Here is a 25,132-nt window from a genome sequence, read left to right as displayed (position 1 = left end):
GAACAGGAGAGGACGCCAGCAACTGACCCTTCGACATGCTAGAAATAGTGCAAAAGATTGCTGTGTAACTGAGTCAGAAAGGACCTATAGGGAAATGGGTACTCAACAGAATTTAGGTGAATGAAGTACTTTCGTTTGTTTAAGAGTGCTTTACCTGTATACAAAATGCTTTAGGAGCAAGTGCTGAGCTTTTCAGATAGAGTATAGGCTGTTTAGATTGCAAGTAGAACAGTTCTAAGGGAAAAATTGAAGAGCAGACTTGGCGGAGCCAGAAAAAGTTTAACCTTGTTTAACCAGCGCTGCGCTATGCGCACGACCGCGCAAAGCCGTGCAAACGCGGATTTTAAGCAGTGAACTACAAAAGAGCTAGGAATGGTCCCAAACAACCAATTACTAACAGCTTCTTGTGCTGAGGTCACTTCCCCCAAGGACAGGTAGGCTGCTCAAGGCTCCCCACTCCCACTGATGAGCACTTCTATCCAAGTAAGGTAATGGACAACATAGGAACTACACCACAGCCCAGAATACAGCAATGCCTGTATACTGGTCTAAACTAGTCGAGAAAGGCGGGAAAACGAGGATTATTTTTTTGTTTTTTTGTTTTTTTTTGTAGAAATACACAGAAAATGCAGAGACAGTGATAAATTAGTTACACAGGCTAGCACACTTTAGTGGGCAGCCTCCACAGTTCAATTAAACAAACAAACAAGCAAACTTTCGACTAAATTCGACTAAATGTAACTTTAAGTGCAGATTTTAAAATAAATGCAGTAATCAGTAAAAAAAACAGTTCAGGCTACTTCAAAGTAAGCAGCAGAAACTATTTTCAGTCATTCTTTCCTTCAAGTGCAGATATGTTTTCTACATACCCACATTTAAAACTCCTAAAACTCCCTCCAAAAAATGTTGCCACACTCCATAATGCCCGTACTGCTATTTTTGCAGCTGACCCTTCTGTCTTAGTCACTGTTGCAACTTCCTATAGTTCACATACCTCACAACTAGTTTATGTATGTGCATTGTGACCAGCATTGCTTGTGTCTTGTCCTCTAAAACCTTATTACAAAGGAAGTGGGCAGGCTTATAGGTTCATAGGTTCATAGGTTCATACTAGGCTATCTGCCCTAGGGCATTTATAAGCCTAGCCAGAATGTGTTTGGCTTTCACCACCCATTTTAAATTTATTTTCCTATGCCCTTTTTCGAGGTTAGTATACTGTGCCTCTGTCTAACAGTGACACAGAAGTGATACCCGGGGTAAACCTACGATCTCCCATCCACTCATCAAGATTCCTCTTGAAGATAGTCAATGAGGGACTCTGCCTAACCTGGACTGGGATTTTATTCCAGAGTGAAAGGAGCCTCTGGGTTATGAATCTGTCCCTCCAGCATGTCCTATTTATTTCAGTGCTGAGGTTCAAGTCTCTCGAGCGCGTAGCTCGATGGGATTTCGATTTTCTGAGGTGCAGCATGTCCATTAATTCCGGGTTGGACATGGCTTTATACGTCAGGCACAGATCGCCTCTGAACAGGTGGTATGCCACTGAGTAGAGCTGGAGGTTCTTTAACCGGGCAGCATATGGCATCTGTTTGAGCCCTTTGATCCTCTTGGTGAGGTACTTTTGGGGGTCTTTCCAGTTGCTGCAGGTGTCTGCTAAGGTACATCCCAAAAGGGGCATTGTACTCAATTATGGGCCTGATGAGGGATGAGTAAAGAGCCACGATGACCTCCCCTGATCTAGATGTGAATCCCTTCATGATTAGGTGGGCTATATAAAATGTTTTTCTAACCACTTTGGCCATGTGGTTGTCAAATGAGAGATTGCTATCAACTTGGGTCCCCAGGTCCCTAATTACTTCTTCTGTACTTAATGGATTACCACCTATGTGGTAATTTGTGGGCACTTTGTTTTTGCCAAAGGGGATGACTATACACTTTTTGGCATTTAGCTTGAGGCCATGGCTCTGGCACCAGTTGTCTGTTTCTATGTGGCCCTTTTGGAGGATGCTTGTGTTGGCTGGAGAGTCGATTATGCCTTGTTACCTCATCTCTTCATTCAGTTACAAATTGAAAGCAGTCTAAACCTAATCATTCAGTAAGTAAGTTTCTTAATCAAAGTTATTTCTTAAAATAAGATTAATAAATTCCAACACAAAATATAATAAACAAAGCTATTTATTAGAATAAGATTAATAAAGTCCAACACAAAATATAATAAACAACATCAAGTCCTAAGCAGGAACAACCTTGTTTTTTGTTCAACTCTCCATGTAGGATCTGTCTATATAGAACTAATATTTATAGTGCATTGCTCTTTTGTTATACTGATCCTGCCCATCAGTGCTGCAGACTCTTGGAATAATGGGAATAGTTTCAGTGCTTTCTTATTTATGTGGACTGGAACTTTCTGCTTATCTGTCAGACCTTTCTCCAGCTCATTTGCATAGGCCACACCTATAGATTCTGCTCCACTGGTGAAGCCCATTCCCAGATGTTCTGCCATTGTTTCCTCCTAGTCAGCAAATGATCTCCCTCTCCTTGAGAAAAAAAAATCTTGATAATCTCCAGGTATGCAAGCTTGAACTGCAGCACTTTCTGTTTACACAACTGCTTTACTGGCACAAACTCTTGTCTTCTCTTCTACCCTGCTACAAATCATTATATTCTGTATATGATCTAGCTTCAATACATTGTAGTACCTTTCCTACCCTCCAAAGCCTTGCCAACAGCTTTTCTTTTGGGAGAAAATACCTCACAATGCCATACAATATGATATGACTGCTGTACTTGGGTGCCTCTAGTCTGTGTGTCCACTCTGTGTACTGTTTTGAGCCTGATGTCTTCCAGAGGCAAATTTATCCATTCTGCCAGGAACTTAGTCACTTATTAAAACCCTTGTTGATATAGGTAAATGACTTAACTTATAACTCCATGTTAACATCCTTACTGCTTTGTAATGACTAACTCTGCTGTGTTGTGCATTTGACATTTCTTTATATTTTCTTTATGACATGGTTACTTAAAATGAAAAAAATATCTTGTTGAATTTTCAAAAGGAATAGGCATATTTTAAGTGCATTTCTTTCTTTCCTTCCTTTTGTAAGGAATCAACAAAATGAACCAACTACAAAATTTGCTGAAGGAAGTACTCACTGGGACAAAGCATGTAGAAAGTGCTGCTGTTATTCACCTAAAAGATGGAGTGGTGTTGGCAGCTACTCCAGGATTTTATGTAAGTGCAAAAAAAAAATAAATATTTGGGAAAATGAAAATGACATATTCCTCAACGTACCATTATACTGTTCTAGCCTATGAAACAGTTCTACAACTAGGAATGTACTGTTACTTTTTCCCCCTTTTTTATTGCTTTAATATTTTATGAGCATTCAGGAATTTCTGGAGTTTTGAAAGGCAATAGGACCAAAAAGACTTTTTAACTTCAGACTAATTAAAGAAAATGCAAAGAAAAGCAGACTAGTTGTTTCTTCAGATAGCAGATTTTATCTTCATGGTCTTTTCTATAATTTTTATTTATCTAATTGTGTGTACACCAGGATCACATTGGGGATAGAGAGCTCCCATCTATTTTTATGCCCCTGGTGCTGATATGAAAAAATAGTGGTAATTTACTAGTTTAAACTAACAATTATACACCAGATCTAAATCATATTATGCAGCAACAACAGTATGTTGCCATATTCATGAAACTGAGTGCAGATATCATATACACAAATTACCCAATGTTCTCGTTTACAGGGACATATACAGAGGAAGCCTCTTGCTTAGGAATTTTAATGCTTGTAGGAATGTTGATGTGTCTTTCGGCTTTTCCAGTTAGGGGTTGCCACAGCGGAACTCCGCTCTGCTAATGATTGACAGTAGATTTTTACATGCCGAGTTGCTGGCCCTGATGCACAACCTTCAATGAAGGTACGCCCATTCACGCATGTCTCCACACAGAAGACGCTCTAACTGAGAATCGAACGGGACAACGTCTTACTGTGAGGCAACAAATGTGGTGCCACAACGGATCCTGGAAACTATCGCCCCATAAGCCTGACTAGCTTGGTCTGCAAAGCTATGGAAAGGATCATCATGGACCTCATAAATAAAGATATTGGGGACCTACAGACAATGGATCCTACCCAGTTTGACTTTGTTAAGGGCAGATCCTGCCTCTTAAACCTGGTCGATTTCTATGAAACAGTCACCAAGGCCATTGACGAGGGAAAGGTGGTCCACACAGCCTAACTGGACCTCGCAAAAGCCTTCGATACAATACCCCACTTGGGTATTATAGATAAGCTCACCAGCTTAAATATAAACCCCTATGTCAGCAGATGGGTTGCAAACTGGCTCAAGGACAGAACCCACATGGTTAGAATTGCTGGAGCCATGTCAGACTCCAAACCAGTTACAAGTGGCGTCCCACAAGGCTCAGTCCTGGGACCTCTCTTGTTTGGTATATGTTTCTCAGAGGTACAGGCCAACACGGAAGGACTGTGGCTGACCAAGTTTGCAGATGACTGCAAACTAGGCGCCATAATTGACTGTCCAGCCGACACAAGCATCCTCCAAAAGGGCCTCATAGAAACAGACAACTGGTGACAGAGCCATGGCCTTTGGCAAAAACAAAGTGCCCACAAATTACCACATAGGTCGTAATCCATTAAGTACGGAGGAAGTAATTAGGGACATGGGGACCCAAGTTGATAGCAATCTCTCATTTGACAACCACGTGGCCAAAGTGGTTAGAAAAACATTTTATATAGCCCACCTAATCATGAAGGGATTCACATCTAGATCAGGGGAGGTCATCGTGCCTCTTTACTCATCCCTCATCAGGCCCATAATTGAGTACAATGCCCCTTTTGGGATGTACCTTACCAGACACCTGCAGCAACTGGAAAGACCCCAAAAGTACCTCACCAAGAGGATCAAAGGGCTCAAACAGATGCCATATGCTGCCCAGTTAAAGAAACTCCAGCTCTATTCAGTGGCATACCACCTGCTCAGAGGCGCACTGTGCCTGACGTATAAAGCCATGTCCAACCTGGAATTAATGGACATGCTGCACCTCAGAAAATCCAAATCCCATTGAGCTATGTGCTCGAGAGACTTGAACCTCAGCACTGAAATAAATAGGACATGCTGGAGGGACAGATTCATAACCCAGAGGCTCCCTTCACTCTGGAATAAATTCCCAGTCGAGGTTAGGCAGAGTCCCTCATTGACTCTCTTCAAGAGGAATCTTGATGAGTGGATGGGAGATCATAGGTTTACCCCGGGTATCACTTCTGTGTCACTGTTAGACAGAGGCACAGTATACTAACCTCGAAAAAGGGCATAGCAAAATAAATTTAAAATGGGTGGCGAAAGCCAAACATACTCTGGCTAGGCTTATAAATGCCCTAGGGCAGATAGCCTAGTATGAACCTATGAACAATGCTACCGCAGCACCACCACAGCATAAATTGGAAATTTGTACCTTTATATCTCTTTATATATTCTATAGAATACCCATCTGCATACTTCTCATTCTTATAAGATAAGTAGAGGCATAGACATACAACAGTGATTTTTGTTTCATTTTAAAGCAGCCTCTGCCAGACCTGGAGTGCTCTCTATGTAGCAGTATAACAATGTTAAGTATACACAGATTGTAAAATTAGAGAGCTTGGGGATAATCTGAGCAGGAATCCTGCAGCACATAGTAACTTACTGGGCTTTTTCCATGTTCCATCTTTAAATTTTAAGGCTAGTTTCTTCACCAGTATTTTTATTATTTACTCATTTATGATGCTTGTTTAGTATTAGCATCAACTATAGAGCTCATATGGTGGCATGCTAACAGTATGCTATCTCACTGTCAGAATTTAATAGGGATTTATTCTCTTTTTAATATCTAGTGAATCATTGTCATTGTTAAGGTATATTCAGCTTGTGGGCTAGTTTAGACAAAGTGTTACTTTCCTGCAGTATACTCCAGTATTCAGTATAGAATAAGTCTGAGTGTTTGACAAATGTGAAGTGTGCCAGCTTCTTTTCCTGGATTTCCCACTGAGAAGAGGGGTGTGAGGCCAAACATGCTATCATTCACAAATGGCCAAAAAATAAAAAAATAGTCTTTTATCTTTCTCCACCCATTTCCTGTGGCAGTGAGATTCATCCAGAAAGCCAAACTTCTCAAAGAGACAGTTAAGAGTAATGGCTCACCTCTGCCCCCATACAGTCCTGGCTTCTACACTTGAGTCCTTTCCTTCCGCAAAATACAAAATGTCTGTAAACTCTGAAGATATTATTGTCTTAATCTTCAGGCAAATCCCACACAGATCTTCAGTCCTGAAGGCTGAAAGCATAGCCTCTCCAGTTCAAGTGATAACCATCAGTTCTACCTTTTGAAGAGGGCAGTTTCCATCATCTACTCCTTTCAGACGTCTGCTATTCAAAAAAACTTAAAGAGAAAAATGAGTCCATTTGTCTTATTAAGTGTCCAACAAAGACAGAGTTTCCTTCACTGTTCCTTTTCTAAAGATCATATCCTAGTTGTTTGAAAATTTTCTAGTTTCAGATGTTATTTCATTAAAGATTGTTTGGTTGCTATTTTCAATGTTCCCTTTGGGCTAGACTCAATTTTTCTTGCCTCATTTAAAGTCTGTCAAACCATCTTACATGGTATTAGGCCTCCTGTTTAATTCTCTCCCTCCATGGAACATTCACTTTATACTGGGAAAACTCAGTCATTCATCCATTGATCCTATTGGTTCTGTAGCTCTAACGTTGTTCTCATCCAAGACAGTCTCTTTAGTGGCTATCATTTCTGTTCAGAGAATTGTAGAGTTGCAAGTCCTTTCAGCCAAGCCTGCATACCAAATTTTTCACAAGAAAATGGTTGTGCTCAGGAAAAGAGCATCCTACTTGCCAATAATTGCTACAGAATCAAATTTGAGTCAGGCAGCCCTTTTGTCTTTTTCCTTGAATAGTCTAAACAAGATGACTATCTACTCCATTGCATATATGTCAATATACATGTCATATTTGATGTGGAAAGAACTACATTTTTTCATAAGGATTACCAATGATTGGCATCCTTTGCCAAATCTAAATTTAGTAAGAAATCTCCTAAGGTCATCCTTTCCAAATGGTTAGCTAACAACTTTAATTTTTGTCACAATAAATATGGAAAACCTTTGCCTACAACTTCAAAGCTCGTTCCCTTACAGCTATGTCTATGTCCAGTGCCTTTCTCCTGCAAGTTATTGTTTAAATTTGCACTGCTGAAACCTGATCTTTGATAAATACCATTGTAAGACACTATAAGTTGAGCATAATTTCCAGGTAGTGGTCTTCCTACACATGATATTTTCCTATGATGGTGGCCACTAGGTACTCTATCCTAGACGTTTATTTATTTATTTATTTATATTTACCAGGGTAGTGAACTGATCTCTGTGAGCCCAAGTGAGTGGGATCACATAAGAAAAGAATAAAAAAAAAAAATAAAGAATAAAAAAGAATAAAGCATATTTATAGGTACAAGAAAATGCTACAAACACACACACACACACACACACACACATATATATATATATATATATATATATATATATATACATATGGGTCTAGGACATTTCACTGAATGCACATTTCACTGAAACTCAAATCACTGAACACAAATCACTGAAAGCACAATTCGCTGAAAACTCAATTCACTGAAACACATTTCACTGAAAATTATATATGGCCTTTTCCCCACTGTAGTGCGACCCTGGAGTTAGTATATATAGTAAGGGGGGTGTGGGGGCACATATTTTAAGTATATATTATCTTCGGAAAAGAATAATATATTGGAATTGCAAGTATCCATGTATATAGTTCAAAATATTTAAACTATGTGGGGGGCTACACACCCTACACCCCCCCCCCCCCCTTATCAATTAATGCTCCTTCCCCATGTTTTTTTGCCTGGTCTGTAATCTTGTAGGTATGAATATTTTGGTATGAGGTGGTGAAGACTAGGGGTGTCAGGTTTCAGTCATGTTTCTGTAATAGTTATAATGTCAAGATTATGTTGTATGGTAAAGGCACTGATATGGTAAATTTCAGGTGTTTTCGTAGGTAAGAAAGTACAGGGCTAGCTGCCCTTGCAAGCCACTTTAAGCCTAGCCAGTTTTCCTTCAAAGGTGAGAATCAAACCCTGTAATTTGTGTCTATGAGATAATCACCATTAACCATTATTGATCCTGTGAGCATTAAAGAGGGAGCAGTTAATATGATGCTGTTTATTGATCTGAATTGAGGCATTAATAGTGGTCGTGGATTGGTCTCAATGTTGCCTCTTTGCTTAAGTATAAAGACAATGGAACCAAATTCGAGTAGTGCTTTTGGAATGTGTAGTTTTGGATATAACTGGGGTTTTCCACCAAAATTAGAGATGATAAGGTGTTGGGACCCTGATATGTTTGATGTATGTGAACTGGGTGCTGTGGCATGGGTGTGTTGTGATGTGAAAGGTTACTAGGGTATGGGTAGGTACTCATACTAACTTGTATAGGTATTAATGTAGTCTGACATATGGAGGCAGTGGCAGTCAGGTAATTTCTGTGGGTTGAAGGAAAATAATTGATATCAGCAAGACAATGTAAATGTATGTCACGGTTATAGGAATTCGTAATGTAAAGTAACTGTAGGTACAGGCTTTAAGATCTAGAGAATGTAGAGAATGAGGGAGGAAGTATTCCTTTAAGGAGTGTTTCTTGTGTGATAAAATGGGTGTGGATCTTCTAGTATAAGATTAAGTATTAGGAAACTGGTGTGGGAGATGAGCGAAGATAAATAAGATGACTGGAGAAGGATGGGGTTATCTTGTGATTGGGTGTGAGGAGGGTAGGTAAGTAAGTATGGAGGAAGTGTTGCAGAGAAGGGCAAAGGGTGAAAATCTAAGGAGGGTTTAAAGGCTGGGAAGATCATAGGAGAATAAAATAATCTATGATAGCTATAAAAAGGGGGGAATCAAAGGATTACACAGATAATGAAGCTAATAAGAATTGTACAGAGTTGTGAATGCAGATAATATATATTGCATCTATGTTGGAAAAGGTAATGGATGATATGAAATGGTTCAGCAGTAGAAGAATGATGTGGAAGGAGATAAAATGAATAGTTAATTCAGTAGGAGGGTTTATTATGATAATGTAATTATAGTTAGTTTTTAAGAATAAAGGTGGGGCTTGAGGATGCTAGCAGTGATTGACAGATTGAATGAATGGAGCCAAGTTTAAATGTAGTATAAGAGTGGGGGGATTGGGGCCAGGGTAGGGGAGCGAAGTGAGTCTGAGAATAGCTAGGGAGAACAGAGTATATGTCTTGGCTAGTATGAAGTGTAAAGGAAGAACTGATAGATGCTCCAGTACAATACAGCTAGGAAAATTACCAAAATGGCTGTTTTTTTACCAGATATGAAACACATGTATTGAACATAATGACAGATATGAAAAAAGATGGTACAGTTTGCACTCAGCATAATTGTAGCTCATTCCCTCCTACTTTTGTAGTGGGTTACTTTGGACTTCATGTCTCCTCTATCCTTTGTCTTTTTTCTTTTTCCCTATGATAAAAACCCTACCAAGCTTGTAAGGTGCAACATTCAAAAAACACATTTTCTTGTCACTGGAGACTCAATAGTGAGATGCCCGGATGTCCCACTCACCATATTTTTTCTTATGATTAAAAACCCTCCTGAGCCTGTAAGGTGTAACACTCAAAAACAAATTTTCTTGTCAATGGAGACTCAGTAGTGAGATGCACGGATGTCCCACTCACCAGGATGGTCAAGGAGAAAGTCATGGTCAGTTGCCTGTCCGGTGCCAGGATTCATCAGATCCCGCATGCACTTAGGTCTCTCAGCAACAAGTAGCATGACTCTGTCATAGTTCATGTTGGAGTGAATGACCTGCGACGTACCTCACTGGACTATATAAAGAGAGACATGATTGAGCTCTCTGAGTATGTGTCCCAAGCAGATATGTCCCTAGCCTTGAGCAGCATACTACCCTCACCTAGGGTAATGCCACAGTATAAACAAAAAAAATGATTGATTTCAATAATTAGCTTAGTTTTTTTGTGTCATTCGAAGGGGATCCAGTTCCTGTCAGGCTGAAAAACCATGGTCGTCAAACCTTGCAACTTTGTCAGAGATGGTTTGCACCTGGCATCACCAGGCTTTCTGCTACTGGCAAAGGCTGTTGCCTCCCCCATAGTGCCTTGTTTAGGCAAGGTCTCGAAAACAAACTCACCAACGTGACATTTGCCAATCATAACAGAATAAGGGTCATGCTGCTAAAAGCTAGGAGCTCAAACGAAAAACTATACATCCTTGAAGCATTTCTGTCACCAGAAGATGTAGATGTTTGCCCAGTCACAGAAACCTGGTTCAAGACCTCAGAGAGTACCCTAGCCTTGCAAGGCTACAATGCCTTCCACACCTTCAGACCGCAAAACAAACATGTGAGAACCAAAGGAGGCAGTGTTTCTATTTATATTAGAGATACATTCACCTTCCATCTAGTTAGACTGGACAACTCCATGGAGTTACTCCAAGTTCAGGTTATGGTGGGTAAGACCCCCTATGATGATAGGAGGTACTGTTAGCCATGTCAGGAGAAATAGGGCAGTGGATTTGTAACATATGCCAGCCCAGCTATATGGAATTTTGTAAATAATTATATGTCATTTGTATATCAAACTGATTTGTACAGGTGCTTGTGCTGAAAATATATTTGTGAGGTTTGCTTGTGTTGAACTGTATCAACAGTGTGCCCTGCTGGAAGGAAAATTCATTATTGTAACTGTTTAAATGTATACATTGTAACAACATATACTGGAAGTGAAGAGGTTAATCTTAATCCAACTGACTTTGCAAAATATTCTTGAAATTAAATGAATTTGTGGGTTAAGCCATAAAGATGTTATTTCACCGTTTTGAATGGAGCCAGAGCTTCAGTGTCTGTGTTAGAGAATAGCTTGTAGTTCCTGTAGGAAGAAGGGAAGTGTTTTATGGTTTTATGACTTCCAAGAGATCTAAGCAAAGCTCTATCCATATATATGATAACACATAGGTGGTGGTGCTGCGGTAGCGTTGTCGCCTCACAGTTAGACATTGCCCGTTCGATTCTCAGTTAGAGCGTCTTTTGTGTGGCGACATGCGTGAATGGGCATTCCTTCATTGAAGGTTGTGCGTTAGGCCCGGCAAGCCAGCACGTAAAACTCTACTGACAATCATTAGCGGACCGGAGTTCCGTTGTGGCGACCCCTAACTGGGAAAAGCCAAAAGACACAAACAAACATTGGTGCTAAAAGCCTAGTAGGTTATAATGTTGGAGAGTGTGGGAAACAGAGTTAGATGACCAGATGTGATGTCATTGTGTAAGCAACTCAGAAGTAATATTTAGATATTGGTCAGAGTTTGCTATCAGCATTCTGTATTCTGTCTTGGATCTGACAACAAGGACACCCACATTAGCTTGCCTTGCGGTAGTAACTTAACTAGGGAAGAAAGGCTCAGCCAGACTCTGCTACACTTTGCTGTGAAGGAAAGGTTAGTTTGCTTTTTATTTGTTGTATTTTGTATTACTTTATTGCCTTTTTATATTTTGAACACTGTGATTTGTTTTTTTTTACCTTGTATTTTACTTTTATTCTGCTTTTAACTGCATATTAAAACTTCAAAAGAGACCACAGCTCTGTCTCTTGTGAGTCAGGCAGAAATGTTTTCTCCACCCTGTTACTATTGTGTTCTTAAATACCACTGTCTTTCTAGTTATCTGCCTCTTATGTTAATTTGACCATATATCTCATTTCCTCTCTGCTTGCACTGGCTTATGTGAGTAAGCACAAAATTATAATTTTGTGAAATCACTCCCCTTCAACTATTTACATTTATTGGCCATCCTACTGTATTCCATAGTACCAGAATACAAAAGTGACCACCCCCTTTCAATCTATCTTGCTGTTTTAAAAATAGTGACTCTCTACTAAAAACTTAACTTTTTAGACAGGTAAAACGTAAGTTACATACTTTCACATCTAACTTCTCTAGTGCAGACTGCAGTGTTTAGGATAAACCATTTTTTTTCATCTTACCTTTAAGCATCCCTGTGACTAGCACGTGCTCTAATACCTGCTGGAAAGCACTAGGAAGCCTCAAAGTGATACAAGCACTCAACTCTCCTTGTTAATAAGGAGAAATCAATCATAGGCACTAAACAGCCTACAATTGCAAAGTACCTTGCTAAGGTAAGGGAAAACAGCTCCTGTACTTTACAAAAAAAGCACCAAACCAGGCATGTCCAAGGGTCAGCTTCAGGTGATTTCTCCTGTCCACCTGGTGAATCTGGGCATACTGGGGCAATGCAGCAATTGCCTCATGTACACGGACAACCCTCTCCTCCTACCACCCAACACTACAACCTGTGAGAGATGCACTTATATAGCCAAACTGGAAGCAAAGCTCTCTCCACCCAAGATTGTGCTAGGCAGTCAAGAGGAGAAGGTTAACAGCTGCACTACACCTCAAACAACACATAGCCCTTCTAAACCCACGCTACCAACACCCACACATAGCAACACTAAGTCCACATATGCAGAGGCCCTTAACTGTAACCTGCCCAAGCAACAAGGACCTCCGAAGCTGAAATGCAAACAAACACCAATCACAACCAGTGTCACATAGCTCACAACACCAGTGTGCCACCCAGCAACAGCCCCTAAGGCAAAATAACGTACCTAACATTTTAGTCATAGGTGACTCTATAGTCAGGCACACTGATGTCCCACTCACCAAGCTGAACAAGGAGACAATTACAGTCATCTTGCCTGTCGGGTGCCAGGATCCACCACATAACGCATGCACTCAAGTCACTCCACAACAAGTACAAATATGACTCTGTTATTGTCCATGCTGGAGTGAATGACTTGAGATGTACCTCCCTGGACTACATGAAAAAAGACATGGAAGAGCTCTCAGATCATGTGGCCCAGGCAGGTATGACTCTAGCCCTGAGTAGCATCCTGCCTTCGCCCAGAATCATCATCATCTTCTTTTGGCTGTTCCCATTAAGGGTCGCCACAGCAGATCATCTGTTTCCATTTCTTCCTGTCCTCTGCATCTTGCTCTGTCACACCAACCACCTGCATGTCCTCTCTCACCACATCCATAAACCTTATCTTAGGCCTTCCTCTTTTCCTTTTACCTGGTAGCTTCATCCTTAGCATCTTTTTCCCAATATACTCAGCATCCCTTCTCAGCACGCACATGTCCAAACTAACGTAATCTTGCCTCTCTGGCTTTCTCTCCAAACCTTCCAACGTGGGCTGACTCTCTAATATACTTATTCCTAATCCTGTCCACCCCCGTCACACCAAGTGTAAATCTTAACATCTTTAACTCTGCCACATCCAGCTCTAACTCCTGCCTTTTTGTCAATGCCACTGTCTCTAACCCATATAACATAGCTGGTCTCACTACCCTCTTGTAGACCTTCCCTTTCACTCTTACTGGTACTCGTCTGTCACAAATCACTCCTGACACTCTTCTACACCTACTGTATCCTACCTGTACTCTCTTCTTCACTTCTCTTTCACACTCACTATTACTCTGAACTATTGATCCCAAGTATTTAAACTCATCCACCTTCGCCACCTCTACTCCTTGCATCCTCACCATTCCTCTCTCCTCCCTCTCATTCACACACATATATTCTGTCTTAGTCCTGCTGACCTTCATTACTCTTTTCTCTAGAGCATATCTCCATCTCTCCAGGGTCTCCTCCACCTGTTCCCTACTCTCACTACAGATCACAATGTCATCTGCAAACATCATAGTCCACGGGGACTCCTGTCTGATCTTGTCTGTCAACCTGTCCATCACCATTGCAAATAAGAAAGGGCTCAGAGCTGATCCTTGATGTAATCCCACCTCCACCTTAAATACATCTGTCACTCCCACCACAGCCCTCACCACTGTCACACTACCCTCATACATATCCTGCACCATTCTTACATACTTCTCTGACACTCCCGACTTCCTCATACAATACCACAACTCCTCTCTAGGCACCGTGTCATATGCTTTCTCTAAGTCTACAAAAACTCAATGCAACTCCTTCTGACCTTCTCTGTACTTCTCCATCAATAATCTCAGAGCAAACATCGCATCTGTAGTGCTCTTTCCCAGCATGAAACCATACTGCTGATCACTAATCATCACGTCCCTTCTTAACCTAGCTTCCACTACTCTTTCCCATAACTTCATGCTGTGACTGATCAATTTAATCCCTCTGTAGTTACTACAGCTCTGCACATCAATCTTATTCTTAAAAATCGGTACCAAAACACTTTTTCTCCATTCCTCAGGCATCCTCTCACTTTCCAAAACTTCATATTAAATTCAGTATAAAACTCCACTGCCATTTCACCTAAACACCTCCATGCTTCAACAGGTATGTCATCTGGACCAACAGCCTTTCCATTCTTCTTCCTTTTCATAGCTATCCTTACTTCCTCCTTGCTAATCCACTGCACTTCATGATTCACTAGCCGCACATCATCCAACCTTCTCTTCCTCTCATTCTCATCATTCATCAGCCCCTCAAAGTACTCTTTCCATCTGCTCAACACACTCTCCTTGCTTGTGAGTATGTTTCCCTCATTATCCTTTATCACCTTTACCTGCTGCACATCTTTCCTAGCTCGGTCCCTCTGTCTAGCCAATCAGCACAGGTCCTTTTCTCCCTACTTAGTGTCCAACCTTTCATACAACTCTTTATATGCCTTATCCTTAGCCTTCACCACATCTCTCTTTGCCATGCACCTCATCTCCTTATACTCCTGTCTACTTTCTTCATCTCTCTGACAATCCCACTCCTGTACTTCATTCCACCACCATGTCTCCTTGTCGTTCTTCCTCTGTCCAGATGCCATACCAAGCACCTTTCTAGCTGGCTCCCTTACTAGCTCTGCTGTAGTTGCCCAGCTGTTTGGTAACTCTTCACTGCCACCCAGTGCATGTCTTAACTCTTCCCTGAACTCCACCTCATAATTACCCTTTTTCAGTTTCCACCATTTGATCCTTGGTGCTGCCGTCACACTCCTCCTCCTCTTCTTGATCACCAAAGTCATTCTACAAACCACCATCCTATGCTGCCTAACTACACTTTCCTCAGTCACCACTTTACAGTCTCCAATCTCCTTCAAACTGGCCCTCCTACATAAGATATAATCCACCTGTGTGCATCTTTCTCCACTCTTGTATGTCACCCTATGCTCCTCCCTCTTGTTAAAATACGTATTTGCCTAGAATGATACCACAATATAAGGACAAAATGATTGACTTCAACAATTGGCTAAGCTTCTGGTGTCATTCAAAGGGGATCCAGTATCTGTCTGCCTGGGATGACATGATTGACAGACCACAATGCTTTGCCAGAGATGATCTGCACCTGTCGCCCCTGGGATTCAGGTTACTGGCTAAGGCTCTTGCCACCCCTATAGTGCCTTTTTTAGGCAAAGTTCAAAGGACTAAACCATCACCGTAACAGGTACAAGCATGCAAAATCTGAAGGTAATGCTACTCAATACTAGAAGTCTAAACCTCAAAATGCACTCTCTCGAGCCATTCCTAAAAATGGAGAACATCGATATCTGTGCAGTAACTGAGACCTGGTTCAAGGCTCCAGAGAGCACCCCTGCAATACCAGGCTACAACTCTTACCACACTTTTCGGCCAACAAACCAGTTTTGAAACACTAATGGTGGAGGAGTGTCCATATTCACCAAGAATATTCACGCCACCAGGCTAGTTACCCAACACAATGTGTCTGAAATTCTCTAGGTGCAACTAACACTAAGTAAAACTGCAATCCAAATTGTAGCTTGCTAAAGATCCCACACCATGCCCCAAGATTCTCACTACACCTTTCTAAACATACTGGAAAATATTAAGATACAACCAAACACCCTAATACTGGGTAATTTCAATTACTCTACCATTAACTGGGAAAATGACTCGTGTACCACAACCTTTGCCCAACGGTTCTTGGAATTCATAAATTCCAATGCCCTGGATCATCTAATCCATAGTCCTGCCAGGGGCTTCAGTATCCTAGACCTGGTCATTACCAACATGGGAAATTGATGCTCCACACCTATGGTCACCCCCCTCGTTGATCAGGTCAGACCATAAGCTAATCACCCTTAACATCCACATCCCACCCCCAGTAAGGAAACCTCCATAAAAAACTTCTCCAAAGCCAACATCATGCTACTCAAGTCAGAAGTGACAAACGTCATGACACCCATGCAGACGGGAACTGCTGAGTCTTACAGCAAGGCACTGTAAGAGCACATCCACTCATGCATGAATCGTGCCTTCCAAAATAGAACCTAGATGCTCTCCTCCAAAAAAAAGAAGCCAATCTGGACCCCACCCATTTTGGGCTCGTGAAGGGCCGATCTTGTCTCCTGAACCTGATTGACTTCTTCAAATCAGAGCTGTGGATGAGGGTAAGGAGGTCCACACAGCCTATCTGGACCTCGCCAAGGCCTTTGACACCATCTCCACTCTGGAATCATTGATAAACTTACTAAGCTGGGCATTAATCCCTACATCACTCGATGGGTTGCCAACTGGCTTACTGACAGAACCCACACTGTAAAAGTAGCTGACTCCAAATCCAGCTCCAGACAAGTGACAAGTGGATTACCTCAGGGTTCAGTCCTGGGACCGCTCTTGTTTGGCATCTACTTCTCTGAAGTACAGGCCAACACTAAGGGACTCTGGCTAACAAAGTTCACAGATGACTGCAAACTGGGAGCCATTATTGAATCCCCAAATGATGTAGATACACTACAAAAGGGCCTTACAGAAACAGATGCTTGGTGTCAGAGCCATGGGCTCAAGCTCAATGCCAAAAAATGTATAGTTATCCCCTTTGGGAAAAAACATGTACCCATGAATTACCACATAGGTGGCAGTACACTAAACACCGAAAGTGTGATAAGAGACTTAGGGACACAGGTGGACAGTGGTCTCACCTTCGATAACCACATCACCACAACAGTCAGGAAATCCTTCTATGTGGCACACCTCATCACTAAGGGCTTTTAATCCAGAAAAAGAGGAGGTCATTGTATCCCTGTACTCATCCCTCATTAGACCCATTATAGAATACAATGCCCCATTTGGTATGTACCTTTCAAGACATCTGCAACAACTGGAAAGCCGCAGAAATACCTCGCTAAAAGAATCACAGGTCTAAAGCAGATACCCTATGCTGACTGCCTTAAAAAACTCCAGCTATACTCTGTGGCATATCGTCTACTTAGAGGTGATCTCTGCTTAACATACAAGGTCATGTCAAACCCAGAGCTGTTGGACATGCTACACTTAAAGAAATCCCAATCCCTGAGAGCCACACACTCCAGGGATCTAAACCTTGTCATCACAATATACAAAACATGCTGGAGGGATAGGTTCCTGACCCAGAGACTCTCCAGACTCTGGAATAGAACGCACATACATGTCAAGCAGAGCGCCTCTTTGGCCCTCTTCAAAAGGAACCTTGACAATTGGATGGGAGAAAGGAAATTCACCCCGGGGATCACGTCAGTTGCCCTGCTAGACAGGGAAGTAAATAGCCTGGGAAGCAATAGCCAGGGAATTGTTATGGCTAGGCTTGTATAGGCCCTAGGGCCGATAACCTAGTGCCAACCTATGAACAGTAATTCTTTCAGATTAGTTAGGAAAACATAGTGAGATTAGAAGTACTGTTTTTCTATAACTGTGTGAAACTTTCCATCAGTGTTATTTTTAATATTCTCTGTGGCTGAAACTCTGGTGTTTACTGTAAATAGATATTTAATATGTTCTTGTTATTTTGTTATTTATTATTTAGCATATTTAAACTTTTCACTGTGGCTGGTCCTTTTCAGAAAATATTTAAGTTTTGAGCATATTTGCATATATTTATTTGTTGATAACTCTGGTCACTCCTGGAAGACTGTCTGTTTGGTAAACATTACCATTTGTATTGATATTAATTTCACTGAGCATAACTGGGTACCCTTTTAATAGCCTTATAGTAACTGACTGGTGGCAATGAAACTACCTTATAGTCTGGGCAAAGTTGGTTGAGCAGGTAATCTTTGCCAGCCTTTGCCACTTTCCCAGGTGTGTGTGTGTGTGTGTGTGTGTGTGTGTGTGTATGTGTGTGTGTGTGAAAATTAAACCTCAAAGAATGTGTGTGTCAGCTACTTGGGGCAGGGAAGAAACACTGGGTTCACAATGCCAGTGGGGTACCTTATTGGGGACCTGGAGGGACACAGATAGAGACACCCATACCCCGGGCTGAGTATGTACACTGTGTGCTCTTAAGGTAAATTGGTCTTGATGCAGAGAGGTCTGCATCTGTAAATACTGAGTGTATCCATTTGTATTTCTAGTGAACGTTCCTCTCCAGTGTTAGTGGTGGGGATTCTGGCTCTTTGACTACTGCCCCAGAGTAGGGATGTCGCACCCCCATTCAAGTCATTGCCAGTTATAGATCCCCACCCTTGGGTCATGACATGCATGAAGCCTACTTGACCATACTGGAGACAATCCAAATATTACCGAACTCTCTGGTTATGGGGAATTTCAATTAACCCACCAATAACTGGGAAACCTACTCTAGCCCTAACTCACTAGCTCAAAAGTGCCTTGACTTTGTTAACTCAAATGCCCTGGAACAAATTGTTCATACCCCTACCCATATAAGAAGAACAAACATGCTAGATCTGCTCCTCACTAACATGTCAGACAGATGCACTGCTGCAACTGTCGGACCCTCGTTAGTTAAATATCACCACCACAAATCAGTCACCTTCAAGTTGGCATCAACACCAAAACTCATAAGGTGAAATCAGACTAAAAAACTTCACCAAGGCAAACCATATCTTCCTAACTGAAGCTATAAATGCATTCCAAACCCCACGCCTGTCTGAAAGTGGTAACTACACCAAAGCTTACGCTAAAGCTCTGTGCAATCACTTGCATAAGTGAATAGAATTGGCTGTACCAGAAAAAAATCAAAGCCAGAGACCCAAGTAAAAATAAGCTGCCATGGTGGACATCCAGCATCAACAAACTGTATAATAAATGCAAAAAGTTGCTGCCCAAGCAAACAAAGGCGAGGCCCAACAATGGAAAAGAATCCTCCTCAGCCTCAACTAGCAAATAAGACAGCTTGTCAGATTTTCTAAGGGCTTCTTTGAGAAAAAGCTAGCAAGCACAGCCAAGGATAACCATAAGGCCTTTTACAGCTACATACATAGCCTAAAAGTTAGGTCCAAAGCATGTGCAGAACTAGTGACCAACAGTATCACACACACTGACCCCACAGAGATATCAAACCTCCTAGTGGATAGGTTTGGCAAAAATGTCACTTCCGTATCCCCTCCAAACTTATCACAAACCTTCCTCCAAACTCTCCCCCACCCTACATATCTGAAGGGCAGGTCATCAAACCCTTGTCCAAGGCAAAAAACACAGCCTCTATGGAACCAGACGGCATCCCAGGCTGTCTTCTAAACAGGCTAAAACATGAATTAGCATTACCCTTTTCAATAATAGCCTAACCACAGACTTTGTTTCCACAGAATGGAGAACCACAACAGTTATTCCCCTCCACAAAGGTGGCCTAGCAACAGACCTGGGGAATTACAGACCCATTAGCTTGACCAACCTCATCTGTAAGGCCATGGAGTGTATCATTGTGGACCTCATAAATAGACATAGGTGACCTCAAAACCCTAAATCCAACCCAATTTGGCTTCATCAAAGGCAGATCCTACATGTTAAATCTGATGGATTTCTTTAAAAATGTGATCAGGCCCACTGATGAGGGCAAATCTGTTCACACTGACTTGGCAAAGGTTTTTGAAACAATCCCACATTCAGCCATTACTGATAAATGTAGCAAACTGAATGTAAACTCCTTTGTTGTAAGATGGGTTGCCAACTGGCTCACAAACCAGACACACTATCACTCATGACTGTGGGTCACTCCACATCAACCAGCTGACCTGTCAACAGCAAGGTGCCACAGGGGTCAGTGCTGGGCCCCCTACTGTTTGGTATATACTTCTCAGAAGTTTAGGTCAAAACTAAAGGGTTGTGGCTGACCAAGTTTGTGGACAACTTCAAACTGGGTGTAATTATTGAATCCTCAAATTATGTCAGTATACTCCAGGAGGGTCTTACTCAGACCAACAACTAGTGTCTCAATCATGGTCTCAAACTGAATGCAGACAAACAATGTCTTTTCACACTATCAAATCAATATCAATAGCCTAGGTACTCACAAAGTGGTAAGGGATCTGGGTTCACAGGCTAATTTTGACTTTAACTTCGACTACCATGTGTCTAGTGTAATAAGGGAGATTTTGTACATAACACACTTGATTAGTAAAGGCATCGCCTCAAGAGCAAAGGAGGTTATAACCCCTCTATACTCAACACTAATCTGGCCCATAATTGAGTATAACACCCCATTCGGCATGTACCATACAAAGCACCTGCAGCAATTGGAGAGACCTCAGAGGTTTCTAACAAAGAAGATCAAGAGACTCCAGTATGTGCCTTACATAGACCGAATAAAGTCCCTGTCACTATACTGTGTATCATATAGACTTCATATGGAAGGCTTATGTCTGGCAATCTCAAACCCAAACCTAATGAACTTGCTGCATATTTGTAAATCAAATGGGACTAGAGCTACCTACTCCAGGGACCTAAGTATGGCCTGAGACTTAAGTAGGATATGTTGGAGGGACAGATTTGTCTCCCATTGACTGCTGTGACTTTGTAATAGGCTATCAATTTATGTGAAACAGAGCATCTCTATGACACTGTTCAAGAGGAACCTGTATGAGTGGATGAGGCACAGTAAGTTCTTACCAGGGATAGTGCCCACAACCCTCCTAGACATGGGCAGTCAGTGCTAAATGCAATCTTGGGTATTGACTAGCATTTCTATGGTATTACATTGGGATGAAACGGCTAGGCTTGAAATGACCTCCGGGTCGATAGCCTAGTAATCTCGTATGATCCTATGATCCTGAGTGTAAAATGAATGTTGCATAATAGGAGTGGGAAGGGTTTCAGGCAGCCTGGGAAATTTATTTTATTTATTTATTTATTTAATATTTGTTGACCGGGAAAGTCCGACTAGGTTCCACAGATCCTGTTTTCAGCGGAGGCCCGGGGAGAAATGCTCCAGATGCATGTCTTTAGAAATTTGTATCTGTCAGGCAGTCCAACTGTCTCCTGCATTAGACCTAGATGTTACTGTAGATAAATCTCCTTCTTACAGATTTAGCATTCTGGTAAATACATAACATTCATTTCATTTTTCTTTTCCTGTGGGTGGTTTCCCAATAATAGGTGGGTTTATCTTCTGCAGTACCATGGCTGTCTGTGGAATACCTGCGACTTCTCCTCCCAGTACTATATATTGCCTATTATTTCTTATTTCTTTAAGGTCATTCCTTCACTTTTGATTAAGAAGCAGTCACTTTCAATCACATGGTACCATTCCTCCTGTTTTCTACATCTAAGAGTTTTTTTTTCCAAAATGGCTAGGGAAGCATTGTTACTTCAAATATACCACATTCAGATGTTTTCATGCCTGAATGGCTCCAACTTACCTTTGACTACTGCAGTTCTCCAGGATGAGGGAATTTACATGTTTTCTACATTCTTTTCGCCTCAGTATATACTGACCATCAGGTCTCCACAGTTGGACTCAGCCCATTTGTTCTCCTATAGTAGCGAGGACCCCTATACAGTACTGGGGAAAGAGCTGTCTGTTGGGGCTATTATTCAGGTAGTCATGCAGATCACTTGTACCTAGACTACCATGGTGTAACCCCACCTTTGGATGGTATTGGGGATGTGGAGTTTGTGTCACCATGACAGTGCACAACACCGTCTTCTTGCATGTGCATACTTCTACACACCTACACTGAAGGCTACTACCAGGTAATGGTTTGTTGAGCCTAATGTCTGCAGTCTGTCTGCTGCCAGGCTGCACATCTGCATTGCTACCATCTTCTGAAACCTGCCAGTGTGTGCCCGGCTCTGCTTCTCCTTCCCCCAATATGTACAAGCACATCCTCCTCTGCCAATTTCATTTAGCACCCTAGTCGCTAATTAAACTCAAGTTGCCTGTGCCATTTTCATGGCTTTATCCCTCTCTGCCACTACAGTTGGCTAGGGATTCTACATTTTCCCTTTTCAAACATCATGATACAACAGTTATTGTTCACACGGCAGTCAATGCCCTCTCAGTTGATTTTTTTCTGGGATGTTCTTCAGATTCTAGAGGGTGACTGCCCAGGGGTTCATGTCCTTGCTGCAACAGGGTGAGGTGAATGGTGTTACTGAACACTATGGACACCTTCTGGCACATCAGTGTCTGTGTTCTGCCTGAAGGTTCCTTTGATTTGCTCTGGATGAACCCAACTGTTAGTACAAGGTGCTACCATTTAGTCTACATTGTGTTCTCAGAATCTGTAAGGGGATGCTAGCTGTGATGTTAGAGGCTTTGCAGAAGAAGGGTTGTCATGTGTTCCATATCTGGTGACTAGCTGCTGGTGACTTTGTTAGGCAACTACCTGGAAGCATTTCTTCACTGAGGATTTCTTTGGTTGTAGGTCCTGGGAGGTACATATATACTGGGAGGAGTCCTTTCCTAGTTATATTTAGATGATTGTCTTCATCACAATGAAACTGAAGACTATTCAATAGTGACTGTTCTTATCTTCAAAGATGTCTCAGGAAGTCATGACTTTGATAGCCTTGTTGAGGATGCAGTGAAGAATCTAGGCCAAGACCCTCTTGCATTTTTCTAGGCCTAATGGTTGTCCCCATTATCACAAAGTGTTTTACGTACCTGACCATCTCAGATAACTGATGCTGCAGTGAACAGTGAAATGTTACTGGCTGCAGAGAGGTATCACTTATTTTTAGATCTTTTCATGGTTGCTTACATAAGAAGAGTGTTTTTTTCATGGTTTCACAGTATCAACTGTTTCTAGAATATTGGACCATGGCCATTAATCTCAGTGTAATCTTTACCTTCCTGTTGTAGAACATGTCACAGATTCTAATATCTGATGCTCCACCTGTGGAATGAGGAACCTACCATGACTCCTCCATGGTTCAAGGGAAATGCCTCTGCCCCATCAAATGACAGCTGTTGCTCTTAAAGCAGCTGGAGTTATGGGTAGTGTTGCTTGCCCTGAAGAATTTGTGGGTAGAGCTGGACTAAACCCCCTTCTTTTATCAGATTAATAAGCCATCAGTGATGTGGTAGATAAAAAAGTAGATGATCCATACTCATGTCCCAAGTGCAGACAGTCAATTTATATCTGGCAGTGGTCAATAGATTGTGATATCAACATTACAGTAGTTCACACCCTGGGTGAAGTGAATGCACTAGTAAATTCTGTGAGTCAGACCTGAGCACTGGGGAGTGTGCTTGGTCTGAGTCTTCCAAGAGAGTGTGTGTGTGTGTGTGTGTGTGTGTGTGTGTGTGTGTGTGTGTGTGTGTGTGTGTGTGTGTGTCTGTGGTAGTAGGGGGCAGAGGTAGTAGACCTGTTCTTTAATTGGAAGAATGTAGTCCCCCCCAGCATACCTCTCAACCTCTTAGCAGAAGAAATACAGACAAAGCAATAAATAATTAGGGGAAAGGCCCAAAAATATGGACATTTTTTTAAATATCGCTCTTATAAACTTGGAAAGTTGAAAGAATAACAGGTTTTCCATTAGTATCAACTTTCTGAAAGGTAAGAAGTCTGAAACTCAAATGTCTGTCACTATTTTCTGATTTCAGTCCTCAGTGATTTGCCAAAACATAAAAATGTTATGAGGAGCAGACCAAAAATATGGACAGTTGACAGGTATGCCCCCCCAGTGTGTTGATTCAGTTAAGGAGGCTTTTTGGTGGATGCCTTCTCTATACTGTGGCAGTGAAGATTCTGGTAAAGTTTCCTTTCTTTCATGATTTTTCTGATTGTGCATATAATCTCAAAACTCAGAGAAGAAAGAGTGAAGTTCATTCATTCTGTTATGGAGTAGTCAAAAAGGCTGTAGTTTTAGGCTGTCTGGACTCTGGGAGTGCAAAGAAACTGTCTTAGTACAAGCCAAAGAAGTCCTAATCTACTGCAAATAAATTACACCCCTGTAAGTAGTAGCTCCTGGATTGGATCTCTTGCCCCTGCTGTGCCTGCTAGTACGTATCTTGTAGAATGAACTTGTCAGAAAGCTTTCCAGTTGTCAAGAGTTCTTTCTAAAGTGAAAGAGGTATCCCATGCAGCCCCAGTAGCTCAGCTTGCTGGTGAGCCTGACTTGCTGTAACTTTTATGATTTGGATCTTAGTTGTTTTATTTATTTTTATTCATTTATTTGACATGTGTTAACCGGATTAGTCTGACTGGGCTAGAAGCCCTTTTTCAGCAGAGGCCTGAGGAGAAAAGCTCCAAAAACAAAAAGAAAACATAAAACCAAGAATTACTTACAAAGAAATATACATAACTAATTCCAACAATAGTGTGCCTACTATTGGTTGCAATAAAGAACTTCTACAGTAAAACAATACATAATCTCATTTGGTTCCACATGTACAGAGGGTACAGATGGAATTTAAAGGTAGTGAATCAATCAGTTACAGTTACATTGGCATGTAAGTATAATTAAAGCGATAAAGGTTACAGTACTTGCTTGATATTTAGGTAGAAATTGTCTGCAGGAAGATAGTTACATGATATAGGGATAGAGGAGATCACTGATATATACTAGCAGAGATGGAGGAGGAGAAGAATGGGAAGAGGTAGGTCAGGTTGGACTGAGACAAGGACAAGACCATGTTCTGATTGTGTAACCTTTTAACATTTTTTTAAAAGAGAAGGTACTAGTGGTAGCTCTTAGATCTAGGGGAAGTTTATTCCAGATATTAGCAACAGAATGTCTATAAAGAAGTTTCCCAGTTTGTTTATTGGGCTTATAGACTTCCAGAAGATATAGGTCTGCACTGTG

At 41.5% G+C, this 25,132-nt stretch overlaps 1 protein-coding gene across 3 annotated transcripts in view; it reads left to right on the top strand.

Moving 5' to 3' along the window:
• Positions 1-25,132, top strand: part of PFN4 (profilin family member 4) — a 374,103-nt gene that overhangs the window by 142,199 nt on the left and 206,772 nt on the right. For all 3 annotated transcript variants that reach the window (XM_044062767.1, XM_044062765.1, XM_044062766.1), the window contains exon 2: positions 3,105-3,232. In XM_044062767.1, the coding sequence (XP_043918702.1) occupies positions 3,116-3,232 (117 nt within the window). In that variant the 5' untranslated portion in view covers positions 3,105-3,115. The remainder of the gene's footprint in view (positions 1-3,104; positions 3,233-25,132) is intronic.

This window comes from Protopterus annectens, chromosome 2.part1 (genome assembly GCF_019279795.1).
Source record: "Protopterus annectens isolate FY-2018-M chromosome 2.part1, PAN1.0, whole genome shotgun sequence".
Lineage (NCBI taxonomy): Eukaryota > Metazoa > Chordata > Ceratodontiformes > Protopteridae > Protopterus > Protopterus annectens.
Note: the sequence above shows the minus strand (reverse complement) of the source record. Positions and strands in the feature narration are given on the sequence as shown.